The 15,414-nt window shown below is 36.5% G+C and overlaps 1 protein-coding gene and 1 pseudogene across 1 annotated transcript in view; both read left to right on the top strand.

The window, feature by feature from the left end:
• PCLO (piccolo presynaptic cytomatrix protein) overlaps positions 1-15,414 on the top strand; it is a 558,031-nt gene that overhangs the window by 408,656 nt on the left and 133,961 nt on the right. Inside the window, 2 exon segments of the mRNA XM_072653223.1 lie at positions 14,401-14,509; positions 15,229-15,296. Of these exon segments, the coding sequence (XP_072509324.1) occupies positions 14,401-14,509; positions 15,229-15,296 (177 nt within the window).
• LOC140533475 (carnitine O-acetyltransferase pseudogene) lies at positions 185-2,503 on the top strand (annotated as a pseudogene).

Genomic DNA, 15,414 nt, shown 5'->3' with positions numbered 1-15,414 from the left:
TTTCCAGCCCCGGCCTAGCGCCCGGTCCCCACCCCTCTTCCTCCCCAGGCTGCTGGCGCAGGCGGGAGGCGGGGAGGAGGAGACACTTCCCCTGCCAGGGCGGCAGGGTGGCAGTGGCAGCAGGCGCTGCAGTGGGAGTGGCCCTGCGACCTGCCGGCGTGTGCCCTTGGCCCCTTTGGCCGAAGCTAGGAGTGCGTGCGAAGTCTATTGGAGGCTCGCGTACTTTGCTCCGATCGAGGTGGGTGGAGCGGGCAGTCTGGGGGTCACCAAGATGCTGGCATTTGCGGCGAGAACCATGATCAAGCCCTTGGGCTTCCTCAAGCCAGTCTCCTTAAGGAAGTTGCCAGGCAGATTTCAGGCACATCAGAACTCCCTGCCTCGACTGCCAGTGCCCCCCCCTGCAGCAAATCCTGGACCACTACCTTCAGATTCTGCAGCCCATTGTGAGTGAGGAGGAATGGAGGAACACCAAGCAGCTGGTGGATGAGTTCCAGAGCTCGGGTGTAGGGGAGCGACTGCAGAAGAGCCTGGAACGAAGAGCCAGGAAGACCGACAACTGGCTATCTGAGTGGTGGCTAAAGACTGCCTACCTCCAATACCGACAACCTGTGGTGATCCACTCTAGCCCAGGCCTGGTGCTACCCAAACAAGATTTTGTGGATTCCCAGGGTCAACTTCGGTTTGCAGCCAAACTCATAGAAGGAGCTTTGGATTTCAGGGCCATGATTGACAATGAGACTCTGCCAGTGGAATATCTTGGAGGAAAGCCACTGTGTATGAACCAGTACTAGCAGATCCTCTCTTCTTGCCGAATCCCAGGCCCCAAGCAGGACACAGTCATTAACTACAGCAAGGCAGCTAAGCCCCCTATACATATCACCGTGCTGTGCACAATTTCGAGTTTTTTGAGCTGGATGTGTACCACAGTGATGGGATGCCCTTAACCACAGACCAGATCTTCATACAGTTGGAGAAGATCTGGAATTCATCCCTGCAGACCAACAAAGAGCCCATTGGCATTCTCACCACCAATCACCGAAACACCTGGGCCAAGGCTTACAATAACCTCATCAAAGACAAAACAAACAAGGCTTCAGTACATTCAATACAGAAGAGCATCTTCACTGTGTACCTGGATGCACCCATGCCACGGGTCTCAGAGGACATCTACAAGAGCTGGGTGGCTGGCCAAATGCTGCATGGTGGAGGCAGCAACCAAAACAGAGGGAACCGCTGGTTTGATAAAACCCTGCAGTTCATAGTGGCAGAAGATGGCTCCTGTGGCCTCGTGTATAAACATGCTGCTGCAGAGGGGCCCCCCATCGTGGCGCTCCTGGACCACATCGTGGAGTTCTCGAAGAAACCAGAGCTTGTGAGGTCACCTATGATTCCTTTACCTATGCCCAAGAAACTGCGCTTCAACATCACCCCTGAGATTAAGAGTGACATTGAGAAGGTCAAGCAAAACCTCAACATCATGGTACAGGACCTGCACCTTACAGTGCTAGTGTTCCATCACTTTGGGAAGAATTTCCCCAAGACAGAGAAGATGAGCCCAGATGGTTTCATCCAAATGGCCCTACAGCTGGCCTATTACAGAATCTATGGCCAATCCTGCTCCACCTATGAGAGTGCCTCACTCCGAATGTTCCACTTGGGCCGCACTGACACCATCCATTCCAACTCTATTGATTCCTTCAACTTTGTCAAAGCCATGGATGACACTAACATGACTGAGCAAATGAAGGTAGAGCTGCTGAAGAAGGCAGTGATGTCACACAGATCATACACGGACAAGGCCATCCGAGGGGAAGCCATTGACTGCCACCTACTGCGTCTAAAGCTTCAGGCCATCGAGGATCTAGTGAGCATCCCCGATATCTTCATGGACACATCTTATGCCATTGCAATGCACTTTAACCTTTCTACCAGCCAGGTCCCTGCTAATACTGACTGTGTCATGTGCTTTGGGCCCGTGGTCCCTGATGGTTATGGTGTCTGCTACAACCCCATGGCTGAGCACATCAACTTTGCGATCTCTGCCTACAGCAGCTGTGCCGAGACCAATGCTGCCCGTCTCGCTCACTACCTGGATAAGGCCCTGTTGGACATGCGTACCCTGCTACAGGAACACCCACGGGCCAAGCTGTGAGCCATCTCCATCTCAAGAGAAAAGACTCAGGGGAAGGACATGAGTAGATGGGCAGGATCTATCTTGCCACAGGCATCTGAACTTCTGGGTCTTCAGGAGTAAAAGAACTCCCTTGCAAAGCAAATCCAGGTCCCCAGCCTGGCACTGTATATACCACCTTCACCAGCCAATTCTGCCACTGCCCAGGATATTTTAACTCCTCCTGAAACCTCATTTCCATTACCCTCCTGGGATACAGGCTTACTTCCCACCCCACCCAACTTTTCTTTCCATCTTGATACAGCTCCCTGTGGGCCTAGCACAAGAGGGATTCCTCTCCCCATAGCCCCAGATCTTGCCTGACCTTTGCCATCCAGCTTCCTTGGATGCTGCGGTTGTGGGGGAAGAGAAGTGAGGTATCTCAATCACCCCACTCTCCCTAGTAAACTGGGACCAGGGCTAGGATTGGATATCAGAAATCAAGTGCCTTCAGTAATCTCATTCTGCCTCTTGTTCCCATCATAGGAGTTCCCCATTCTCCCTGGTCCCTAGCTTACCTGGTGCCATCTGTAATAGGAATTCTTGGGCTGCACCTGACATGGCTATGAGCTTCAACCCCAGATCTTCTGGGGGAAGAGCGAGCCAAGGATACCTGGGAAGGCGAACGCTCCTACAGCTTAGTTTATCTGCTCTGGTCAGTTACAAGGAATATCCCTGCCCTCTCGGTGGAAGGAAAGAAATAGTCTGTTCTCAGGCTTGGGCCTCCTCCTCTTCCTAGTCCCTGATTCATGGAGGGGAGTCAGGGGATGATGGGCTTTTGTCTTGGAGAACTAGCCCAGATTTGAACTTTCATTGTAGCCCCAGGGGAAGGTAGGACCGAGAAGAAGGAAAGAGTCTGTCAGCCTTCCTCATTCCACCCCAGGTTTGCATGAATTTGATTGTTCATGTTATGGCTCAGATACTGGCTTTGATGATGTTGCTAATGCCCTGGGCCCCTTGTCTCCGTCCTTGTGATTCCTAAACTATTGTGAATGATTGTATAGTAATAACATGGGATTTAATAAAGGGGAAATCTGTTGGACAATTAAAAAAAAATTTAAAAAAAAAGTACTGAATGATGGAGTCAGGTATGAAGAAAAGTCACCTCTATTGAGTGAAGTCATTTCTCTAAATTTCTTTCCAAATTCAAAATTCTTTTTGACATTTCTAATGTGTGTTTTTTTCCCCGATCAACCTATTTTCTAAGCCATCTCTTTCTCTCCTATACTTCACTGCCAGACTTTTAGGGAGAATAGTCCACACCCATGGTCGCATTCCCAAACCCTGGTAATCTGACTTGTCCCCAACTTTTTGCTGAAACTGTTTTCTGTATAATCAACCACCTCTTAATTGACGATGTCAGTGGCCCAGTTACTCCTTCTTTGTTGTCCATGAAATGCTTCTCTCCTGGTTCTCTTCCTAGTTTATTGACTCAACTGATTCTTCTTTCTCCTCTAGGCTCTTAAATGTGGGCATCACAAAATTCTGCCTGTGTTTACTTTCAATATATCCTGCCCCTTATGATGCTTATCCGCTCAGTCACAATGAAAGCCTTTATGTGAATGACTCAAAAATCAACATCTCCAGTCTTAAGCTCTACTTCATTTTCTAACATCCTAATAGGTAGCTCGACCCGGATAACTCAGACTTATTCTATCCCAACTCTTTGTCTGCCCCTGAACTTGTTCTTTCTAATGTCTTTATTTCTTTGACTCCTAATCACTCAAGTTGGAAACCTCACTTTGTTCAGTTTCTTGATACTTTCAGGGCTCTCAATCATAAATCTTCCCATCCAATCAGAACATTTTATGTGTGCATGTGTGTGTATGTATGTATGTATGTATGTGTGCATATATGTAATATGATAAATCAAAAGAAGTATACATATACATGCCTCTTTACACATACATATGTATATGAATACACACATTATTTTCCTCTTTACCTTTTCCATTGTTACTACCCTATCTCAGGTTCTCATAATTTCTTGCCTGTTCTATATTAAGATCTTCCTAAGTACTCTCTCTTTCTCAAGTCAATTAATCTCTCTGGACTCTAATTTCCTCATTTATAAAATAGTGACTATATAATATATATATGCGTGTATACTATATGCATTATAGTACATATAATATATACTATATACAATACATACTACATATTATATATAATATACTTATATAATACATATTATATGTATATATATATATGTGTGTGTATGTGTATGTGCATATATATATATATGTATATAAAAGTAGACTAGAATCAGGGGTGGGAAACCTGATGCCTCAAGTCCACATGTGACCCTCTAGGTCCTCAAATGTGTCCCTTTGACTGAATCTAAACTTCACAGAACAAATCCTCTTAATGAAAGGATTTGTTCTGTAAAACTTGGACTCAGTCAAAAGGCCATACCCAAGGACCTAGAAGGACACACATGCTCTCAAGGCCATAGGTTCCCCATTCTATGAGCTCAAGTTTTTTCCTTGTCCAATACATCCTAAATACCAATAGCTATCTAAGCTTCCTAATTCATAAGCTTAGTGATGTTGTTTTATAAAAAATTTCAAGCTCTTCTGAGAATTCTCTATAGAAAACCATACATGCTTTCATTTTGTTTCTAAGTTTATATTAGAAATTAAATTTGCACTATTTATTTGCCGAAGAGGAATGGGAACTATGTTGAATAGAAGAATCTAATGAAGAATGAATTACTTTCTTTATTACTCCCGTACAAATGTACTTTTCTGACACCATGAAATTAACTCTTAAAATGATATAAAAAATGAATTATAGAAGACAATATTAATCCTTATATTTTTTAGCCTATTCATGGTATAGAAGTAGACTGCTAACAATGAATAGCTTGAACCCAGTCCTGAAGTTTGACATTATTGTTATATTTTCTAACTACTTGAGAAAATTAGTATCTAACAAAAAGGAATATAGAACCTAAGAGATTCATATCCAAATGTGTCCACCGTTACTGTAATATTTTTATAGCCACAAAGGAATCTAAGAAGAAGAGTTGTTTTATATTGAGCAGAAATTTGAGTCTGAAATTAGTCTTCTAGACTGGGTTGTGGAGATATTTACTTCAAAGGATATATTTCATATGTTAGGGGTCATAGCTTGGCTTCTGTTTGTTTCTGTGTGTGGTTGGTTTTTTGTTTGTTTGTTTTTGGTTTGTTTTTTTTTTTTTTTGCATCATGGCTTAAGTTCAGCGTATTTTTGTATTTTTAATTGATTAACATTTCTCTCAGGAAAAAAATGAGTTTTCAGTTCATTTAAATCTTATAATTTGTATTATGCTTTTTGATTGAACTCCAATTTGGAATGTATTATAAGTGATTTAGCTATGATGATTTCCCATACCAGTGCTTCTGATATTTAATAGCCTTTTTACAAAGCTCAGAACCGGAAATCTGTATAATGTTAAATGATTGGCAGTTTTTTGTGAATGAGATGCATATTTTCAGAATCTAAGTTGAAAGAAGTGGTAATATTCCATTTGTCTCTTCCTTCATGCTTGAAATTGAGCCTAAAGGAGTAAAATGAGTATTCTGAACTGTATATAACATAGAAAAGCATTTATATAATTTCACTTTATATTTTTAGACTGATACTGCTTTTCTTCTTTTTCTCACTAAAGAAAATACAATTTTTTACTGATTTTAAAAAGTTGCATGAAAGTATTAAAAGTGTAATTGAGTACTGACTGGGTCTTGTACATGTTCTGCCATATATGTATCTGTAGCATTCTCTTATAAATTCTTTTTGGCACCGAAAATACAGAGCATTTGGAGATGTCACTAACATAATAGTGTAGGGTAACCAACTTAACTTGACATTATCATCATGATTTTTAATATTTTTATTATTCATAAATGGTTAAATATGATTCTTTTGGACTCTTTTTATGAAACTGATTTACTGATTTTACTCTTTTAAAAAGAGACTAAAAATGGCACATTTAAAAAGGTCCTTAGAGAAAATGTGGCTGCAAGTGGTTTGTGGTTCTTTAAAGAAGAAACCATTGCAAGACAATATACCCTTTTCTCTGTCTCTGTCAGTCTCTTCTTTTCTCGTGTTCCCTTTTTTCCTTCTTTCCTCCTTTCCTTCTTCCCTTCCTTCCCCTCTCTCTTCCTTTCCAAGAGGAAAAAAGGATAAGAAGAGACTAATATTTATCATATATAATTCATCTGCCATTCCATTTTCAAAAATTACATAATTCAGATTTTTATAACAATAAATGTCAGAATTTATTGTAAACATATACAGACGTATTCCTAAAGTGATAATCACATCTAGTCTCAAAAGGGTCTTTTGTGCCTTATTTTCTATGGGATCTTTGGTGGAAGGAGGAATGCCCCAGAAAAGAGTCTCTACCTTTCATTACTTGACATCATCAAATTACAGAATGACAGAGTAAAAAGGAGTCTCGGAGGCCATATAGTCTAATTCCTGTATTTTGGCCATTTAAAATAATATTGCTAAATAAATTTAAACTATTGCTGTGTTTTCTAGTGTGGCTATACAAGTTGTGAAGAAAGATGCTGACGTGTACATACCTATTTCAAAACTATAGACATATATGGGATTAGCTCTTGGTAGTTAACTGGCTTAGCTGTTGAAAATAATTGTTAGTCCTGGCCCTTTCAGCGTGCTGAAGGTTCCCATCCAGATACTTTAGCCAATTAAAATATTATAGATTAATTTTTTTAACATGAAAGGTCCAGGGAATTGGACACAGGATAAATTAATTTGGATGGAAATAGACAGAACTGTGCCAAAATGTAAAATAATATCCTGAGAATATAACCTTGGTAAAACTCCCTTATTAACATTGAATTTCAGGTGGGAATTCAGATTTCATTTAATCAGACCCAATAGGGGATATAAACATCTCAGAATGAGACAAAGGACAAATAAATTTGGATGGGAAGTGGCAGAACCATTCCAAAGTATAAGATGATATATTAGGAATATAATCCTGATAAATTACTTTATTAATATTAAGTTTTAGATGAGAATTCAGAATTCATTTAATCTTATTCATTAGGGGATCTTGGCATCTAGAAATGAATATAAGTGCTATAGACACTTAGTAATAAGGGAGCACAACCCTAACTAAAAGAAGAAATAACAACGAGTAAAATGAGATTTATCATGAATGACTGACTTCAGCTCCTTTATTTGTTACTTTACATCTAGGAGACATCTTGTTGATTGCCAGCAAATCAACTTATTTTGTATTGCTTTCTGTGAAATTCAGGGTAGATAGTAAACCAACAACTTAGACTCAATCTCATTCAACCACAGCTGTGTTGTTGTGATTTTTATTATTTTTTTCATGTTTTGAAAAATGTTTTATTGATACTTTAAGAAAAACCAAAAACAACCAAACTAATTCCCAAATGGTTTCATGCCATATAAAAAGAGTTACTCAAAGCCAATCAATGTAATGTCTTTATCTGACAGTATGTGTGCCATTCTCCATCCCTAATTGTCCACCTATTTAAGCATAAAATAAAATTGTGTTTTATCGTATGTCATCTGGGAAAATATCAGTATCACATTTGGAAGTGCTTAAACATTATTTTCACTATTTACTATTATTAGTATTTATGATATCATATATTGTAATTATATATTATAATGTATATATTATATATAATAATATTATATATAAATTATATATTATATTAAATAGTCATTGTGTACATTGTTTTGGCTTTTCTTGCTTCAGTTTATATCGATCTATGCAAGTCTTCTCAAATTTCTCTGAGTTATAGACAGAATTTTCTACGGTACAATAATATTCCATTAAATTCATATAGAAAAATTTGTTCAGATATTCTCCAGTAGTAGAGTACGCATGGATTTCTTATTGGTGTTGTTTGTTACCACACAAAAAATGCTACTAGGGATATTTTTGTATGTATGAGATCTTTAATTTTTTTTCTATCTTTGACTTATATGAAGTATATATACTCCCTAGTGAGATCATTGAATAAAAGGTACAAAGTGTATTGACATTCCTTGTCTAATTCCAAGTTGTTTTCAAGAATGATTGGACTAGTTCCCATTTCTACCAATAAAATATTAATGTTAATTAATCATGCTGACTTCCACCACTGATGATTTCTCCCCCGTTGACATCATTGTTCAATTTATAGATAGGAGTTAAAACATTGGAGTTGTTTTAACTTTCATTTCTTGTATTTTTAGTAAAGAAACATATTTGTAAAATTGTTGATATTCTCTGTCTTCTTTTGAAGATGACTACTTATCTACTGAATAATGAATGACTTAGTCTTATGTAGCTTTCCTACATATCTTAGATATATCAGACTTTTAGCATAGAAGTTTGATGCTAACTTTTTAATTTGATATTTTCTCTTGCATTGAATTTATTAATATGAAAGCCTTTTAATTTTATTTTTGACCTAGACATATGATTTCTTAGGGACAGAAAAAACTTCCTGTGAAGAAGCTCCCTCCAAATGCATAGAGTGACTTCTGTCCTGAAGCTGGTGGTCTTAGAGAGATGCTCTGGGAACTGAGAGGTTTTGATTTTTCCAAGTTCACACAGGCATTCTGTGCCAAGGGAAGGAAATGAATTCATGTTTTCCTGATTCTGGGGCAAACTCTCTCTATACTTTGCCAGAATAACTTATTTTAGATCACTTAAATGATCTGTTTTGTCTTTTGTGATCTTCTCTATTCCTTGTTTACTAATAATTCTTTCCTTAACCATTGTTATGAAAGGATACAGAAAATCTGTTGACTCTATATCTTTAAATGATGTGACCTTATGATAAAGTGTTGATCAAGTAAGAGTTTATTGTTGTATCTGGTATAAGGTGCTCCTCTGCTTTCTAGGTTTCCCAATCATTCTTGACAAACAGAGAATTGCCCCTCTTCCCCCTTCCCCTAGCAATTTGTGTCTTGGGGTTTATCAAACACAAGGCTATGTTCATTTGCTTCCAGGTTTTGCTTGTCTATCCTGTTCCTAATTAACTTTAAATCTCTTAATCAGTATCACAAACTTTGGATGACAGTTGCTCAGTAATGTAGTTTGAAGAAGGTGGCAGTCATAGTGGGTGGAGGTGCAGCCTTGGTGTCAGAAAGACCTGGTTAGTAGTCCTGCCTCTGACATATACCTGCTATGTCATCATGAGATGGCACTTAACCTCTCAGCACCCTGGGGAAATCTCTAAGGTTGTAAGGTATAGCATCCAATGTGTATGTGTATGTGTGTGTGTGTGTGTATACATATATAACATACATATATATGTCCAATATTAAATGTGCAAATATAGTTTATGTAAATATGTATATATATGTGTGTTTATATATGCATCTGTATATTCATCAAGCTGATTATATGTTGCATGTGTCCGTATATATGCATATATTTTCCTCCAGAATTATGATGTTACATGGAAGCCAGCTTTCAGTACAGAACCTCTTTCAACTAACAGATTGACAGCTCAATAGTTATAAGTGTGTGTGCAAAGATATATTTTGAAATCTGTTACTACTAGACTCCATACTTTTTTTCATTTTTCCTTTGATCCTGATCTTTTGTTCCTCTAGATGAATTCTGTTATTATTATATATATGAATGCTTATAGTTTGATTGAGGTAGTACTAAATGTGTATGTTAAATCTGGCAAAATCATTTTTATTATATTAGTGCATCTCATGCATGAACAATGAATCTCTATCTGATTGTTAAGAAAATAATTTCTTTGTTTCTCTAAAAGAGTACTATAGAGTTATATTTGTATAACTCCTGAATATGTCTTGGGACACTGAAACCAAGAATATCTATAAATGCTTAAAATCAGAAGAAATAGAAAATGTTGTTATGTTTTTAATTTCAAAGTTTTTTTCTTTAGCACAGTGCTGTGCAATTCAATTTGACCTTTATGAAGTATCTATTCTGTATCAAATACTCTTCTATGATGTTTGGAGACCTCAAAAGATTGAGAAGATATAAGTCTCTACTTTTGACAAAGTTATATTCTAATTCTCTGGAATTAAAAAATATGCAAACATAAAATAATGAGAAAAACTTAAAAGAACGTGTGTGATAAAAATTATGAGTTAACATTCTATCTAACTAAAGAAGCTGTTTCCTCAATATTTTAAGTAAATCTTATGAATAATAATTTTATGAATATTTACATGTAGATTCTAACACATTTTGGCATTAGCAAAGAGAGATGCTATTATGTTCCATCCAAGTAAGTAATAGTTTATTTATAAAATATTTTTTCATTAATTTGTTAAAATTATTCTTATGTTCTATCCAAATGAGCAATAGCCTATTTACAAAATGTTTATCTATTTATTCATTTATTAAAATTGTTTCACCTGATCATTTCATGTCCTTTTCTATATTACTATGGGTGTAGAATGTACAAGAATGCTTGATACACATATTCACTGGGTTTTGTAGCTATAAAAAAGATATTTTATGTAGCAAGAATTACATTTTGATATCTATTGAATATGAAAGCAATGATAGAAATCCTTAAGCAATCCTTTTATTGTTTTATTTTATCTTTTTCTATTTTCTATTCAATTTCTATAAAAGTGAAGCTTATTTATGCTCCCTTTCTGTCAGTTTATCATTAGCATTCTCTTATTCTATAAAGATAATATTTATGTTATATCAAGATATGAGAAGTTTTTTGATTTGTGGCTATGAATCAGCCTTTGTACTGATTTCCATGGAGATTTTTCAATGAATGTATCCTAATCTTATAATGTTCAAAATTTCAATTAAATTAGAATACTCAGTGCTATGTATAGTCCCCTTAGGTTTGTAAAATTCATTTGTATTATCAAACGGTATTTCTAAGATCTAGTTACCCACTTCGTTCAGGTTTATTTTTAACACATTAAAATAAGGGTACCCATGAACTACAGGATAGCATGATTAATGATGAATCACATATATTTAGCTTATATAACTTTCCTCCACAATATATTTCTTTCAAGGACACATGCTTACATAAATAAAACACTTCAAGTGACTCCAGGTATTTTTTTTCAGCTCCACTATAGACTTTGTGTAATAGTGGATGACTCAGACATAAAGTCATCGGCCACCCCTCCTCCTTCAGAAAAGCATTTTGTCTTCCAAATTACTAAGAAAATGAAACCACCTGCTGGGAATTCCTCCATTTTCCGAAGTACCTAATACAAAATCTGGATACTGACACATTCAAGTTAATACTATCTTCTAGGACTACTTCTTGCATCACATAATTTTTTAAAAATTATCTTATTATCTAAACACATAAAAAATAATTACTATAAAACAGCAAAAATAGGAGTAGTTCCATTTTATACTGTTATATATCTACATGATCTTTCAAGAGAGAGAGGAAGTGGGGTTGGAACATGTCATGGAAATAACATGTAAAAAGAGGAGGCCTTTCAAATAGTTGAAGGAATACTGAATCATTATACTAGTTTTCTTGACCATTCATCTTATAATTTTACTAACAATGCTGAAAAATATTCTTCCATTTTCATGAAAAGATGATGTGTCCTTTGCATTATGTTAGAGAAGAGGTTTTGGAAAATTAGTCAGTTTCATATTTGGGAAGAAATTCTTGCTGAGAAAAAAAGGAAAAATGCAAAGCTGTTTCGTTACCTATCAAATATGTTCCTAGAGAAATGTGACAATACAATTTCCATATTATAATAGCATAAATAATAAATATGTTGCAATCAAAATCATACCTTCATGAATACACTTTCTTTTGCTGACCCAAAACACGTGCTTTATTTTACATATTCACTGTCCTGTACTTTTCTGGGGGACAGAGGGAAATTGTCATTGGTTTTTATAATATTTTCTCATTTTACATGGACAACAGCTTGGGAGTACTGAAACAAATATAAGGCTTATTAGAGGATAAAATTTCCTTGGTGTTAAGTTTTAGTAAAATAATGAGTTTTTCTATGAACATTTTGTTTTGATGGCAGAGGTTGTAAGAGCTTTTCTCTCCAATTTATCGTTGTGAGAAATAATAGTTATTTGCAATGAATAGTGTGCTTTCCAACACAAAGCTGGCTGTTAGCCATACCCAGAATTTTCACTCCTCATCTCTGCTTCCTGACTTCACTGTTTTATTTCAAGTCTTAGCTAATATTTCATCTTCTTCAAGAATCCATTCCTAGTCCTTCTTAATGTTCGTGCTCTGCCTCTGAGATTGACAATTTGTTAGGTAGATAGATAGACAGACAGACAGACAGATAGACAGGTAGGTAGGCAGATAGATAGATAGATAGATAGATAGATAGATAGATAGATAGATAGATAGATAGATAGATAGATAGATAGATAGATAGAAAGAACATAATTGTGTGTGTGTTACCATCCCCCAGTAGGTTATAAGTTCTTTGAAGTCAAAGACAACATTTTCTTTCTTTTTCACTCCAGTACTCAACCCAGTGTCTGACACATAGTAGGCACTTAATATTTGTTGGCTTGAGTTGATAAAACACCTAATGTTTAAGGGTCCAATTCTGCTCTTTTTAGTCAATGGGAGTGCTGGCCGGATAGAAGAGATGATAGGGAATTTCACATGGTATTTTCTGAAGTTCCCCCAAGTCTAATACAACAACAAATTTTCATCTTTCTGAGTCCCTGAGAATAGAATTTTGACAATTCTAGAACACATTGACTTTGTTAATAGCATTTTAAACTGAGATTCTGAATATGTATTTGAGCATCTCTAAAAGGGACAGTTCTGAATTATTAACTGTGGTTGATCTGAAGCCACATACTTAGTTTCATTACAGAAACAGTTCAGTGGTACATTGGATAGAGCATTGGACCTGAAGTTGGAAAGACCAAAGTCCAAATCCTGCCTCAGGCTCTTACTAACTGGGAAATCATTTAACTTGTCTGTAACTGTTTCTTCATCTGTAAAATGGGAATGATGATAATGACACTCCCTACCTCACAGGGTTGTTGTTAATCTAATTAATTAATTAATTAACATTAATTAATTAATTAATTAACATCTATAAAGCACATTGCAAACTCTAAAGAGGTACATAAGTGCTAGCTATTATTATCATTGGCTTATATCCATATGGAGCTGGCTAAATGTATATAACTAAATCTGCCAAGAAAATCCCTAATGGGGTCATGAACAGTCAAACAACTAAAAAAAAAAAAAAAAAGACTGAAAAAGCTTTATGACCCGGCAAGTAAAATCTTTAATGTTGTTCAGACATATAAACTATTGAACTTTATTTTCATTTGTGCAAGGCAAAGTAAGGCCTTGTGGGAGAAAGAGAAAGAGGACACCTTGTAACATTCATAGGAAATTTTATTCTATCTCAGAATGTGCCAAATGGAGGGGTGTCAGGCGATGTGGTCAGGAAGTAGTGGATTCTTGTGTAGAAATGTAACTGCAGCTGCCACACCTCTTGAAAGAACATTTGTCAATCAAGCCAGGAGACACAGACACAGATTAATGCAGTGGCACAGGTACTTGATTTGAAGAACCTAGGAAGACCTGGGTTCCAATTCTGCCTCAGAAACATATCAACTATGCAATCCTAGATGAAGCATTTAACTCCAGGACTCAGTATGTTCATATGTAAAATGAAAAGGTTGGTTTGAATGACTTCTGAGATTTCTTCCAGCTCTACATCTGTGATCCTTTAATGAGAGGGAGAATGGACATAACTGTGTTGCAGATGACTTCCTGCCACTGCACCTATTTGGTGGGTTATACCCTCTTGTCCCAGAAAGGTTTAGGGTGAAATTCCAATCTGTAGCAGCAAGACCACCAAGGAATATTTATATAGTACTTCCACATCCTTGTGCCACAGGGAAGAATGGGATTGAAACAAAAAATGGGCTAGTAGGTATTTCTATGTTGTTTTCTTCATGTCTGTTTGAATACAATGCATGTTTGTTACTATCTGACAGACTGGGGTCTCTACAAGAAAGGACAAAAGTTTGTCTGCCCAACTTTATGTGGTCAGGTAAGTTAATGAGACCAGATCTAATGGTTTTCTTGTGCTGTGAGATGACTCTGATAAATGTTATTCCAGAAACCATTCAGTTGAGAGTCTCTGGAAGTGTGTGCTGAGCTGCTTACATTTAGGAAAACAAATATTCCTTGAAGAATACATGTTAGAAGTATGGAACTTGTCTAAAACTATTCCCTTACTTGTTTTCCTAGGAATGCAAGTGTTAGAATGGAATGGAATCCCCCTGACCTCTAAAACCTATGAAGAAGTCCAGAGCATCATTAATCAGCAAAGTGGGGAAGCAGAAATATGTGTAAGACTGTGAGTTTTTCCCCATCTTTCTGTTTCCATTTTTTTGGCTTTTCATGTCTTATTTTTCTTTAAAGTTGTTAAGGTGGAACCTTTTGCTAGTTTGTAGGATTTATCTGTATTTATATGTAATTAGAAAATAAAGCTTTAGTGGTTTCTTGTATCTGTTATAACATAAAAGCTCTTTAACCTAGAGAGAATGAACTCAATTTATTTGCACTAAAATGTCAACAGTTCTTCCCTTTCATGTCTTCTATTAAACATGCTTCATTTAGATGAAAGCTATAACTCACAATCCATGAGAAATGTACAACGAGGTTCCAATTAGTGCAAATAACAAATCTTGTTTAATTATCACACTATTCAAATCCACACTGCACATTTCTTTTTGCACATTTTACACAATTATGTAAACAGTGTGAATTTGAATATATGCAGTCCCTACAGGGGATTCGTTATTCACACTAATTTTAACCTAGCAGTATCTGCAGCATTTCAATATGAACTTGCATTTGCTCCATTAAAGATTTCACCTTAAAGAATCATTTTTATCGGCTACTTGACTTTTTTAACAGCACTGCAAATATATAATAACTACAGAAGGGGGTTATGCTTGGGAGTTGTTTTATATATATCATTGATCACTTTTCATTTATCTACCTAAATAAAAGACTATGGTGAGAAGAAGGAAGAAAGAACCATTTGTCTCAGGCTTCTTTTGCTTTCTTTAGGGATATCAACATGCTCTCGGATTCCGAGAATCCTCAGCACCTGGAACTACATGAACCACCAAAGGCTGGTAGGTGAAAGCAATATATTTCCAACTTCCTGGAAACCAAATCCCTTAAATATTAAAAGGTAAAATAGATTTAGTTTCATAGGGATGGGGACTGGACCTATGATTTCATAGAGGGATT

The sequence above is a fragment of the Notamacropus eugenii genome, chromosome 3 (assembly GCF_028372415.1).
Source record: "Notamacropus eugenii isolate mMacEug1 chromosome 3, mMacEug1.pri_v2, whole genome shotgun sequence".
Classification (NCBI taxonomy): Eukaryota; Metazoa; Chordata; class Mammalia; order Diprotodontia; family Macropodidae; genus Notamacropus; species Notamacropus eugenii.
Note: the sequence above shows the minus strand (reverse complement) of the source record. Positions and strands in the feature narration are given on the sequence as shown.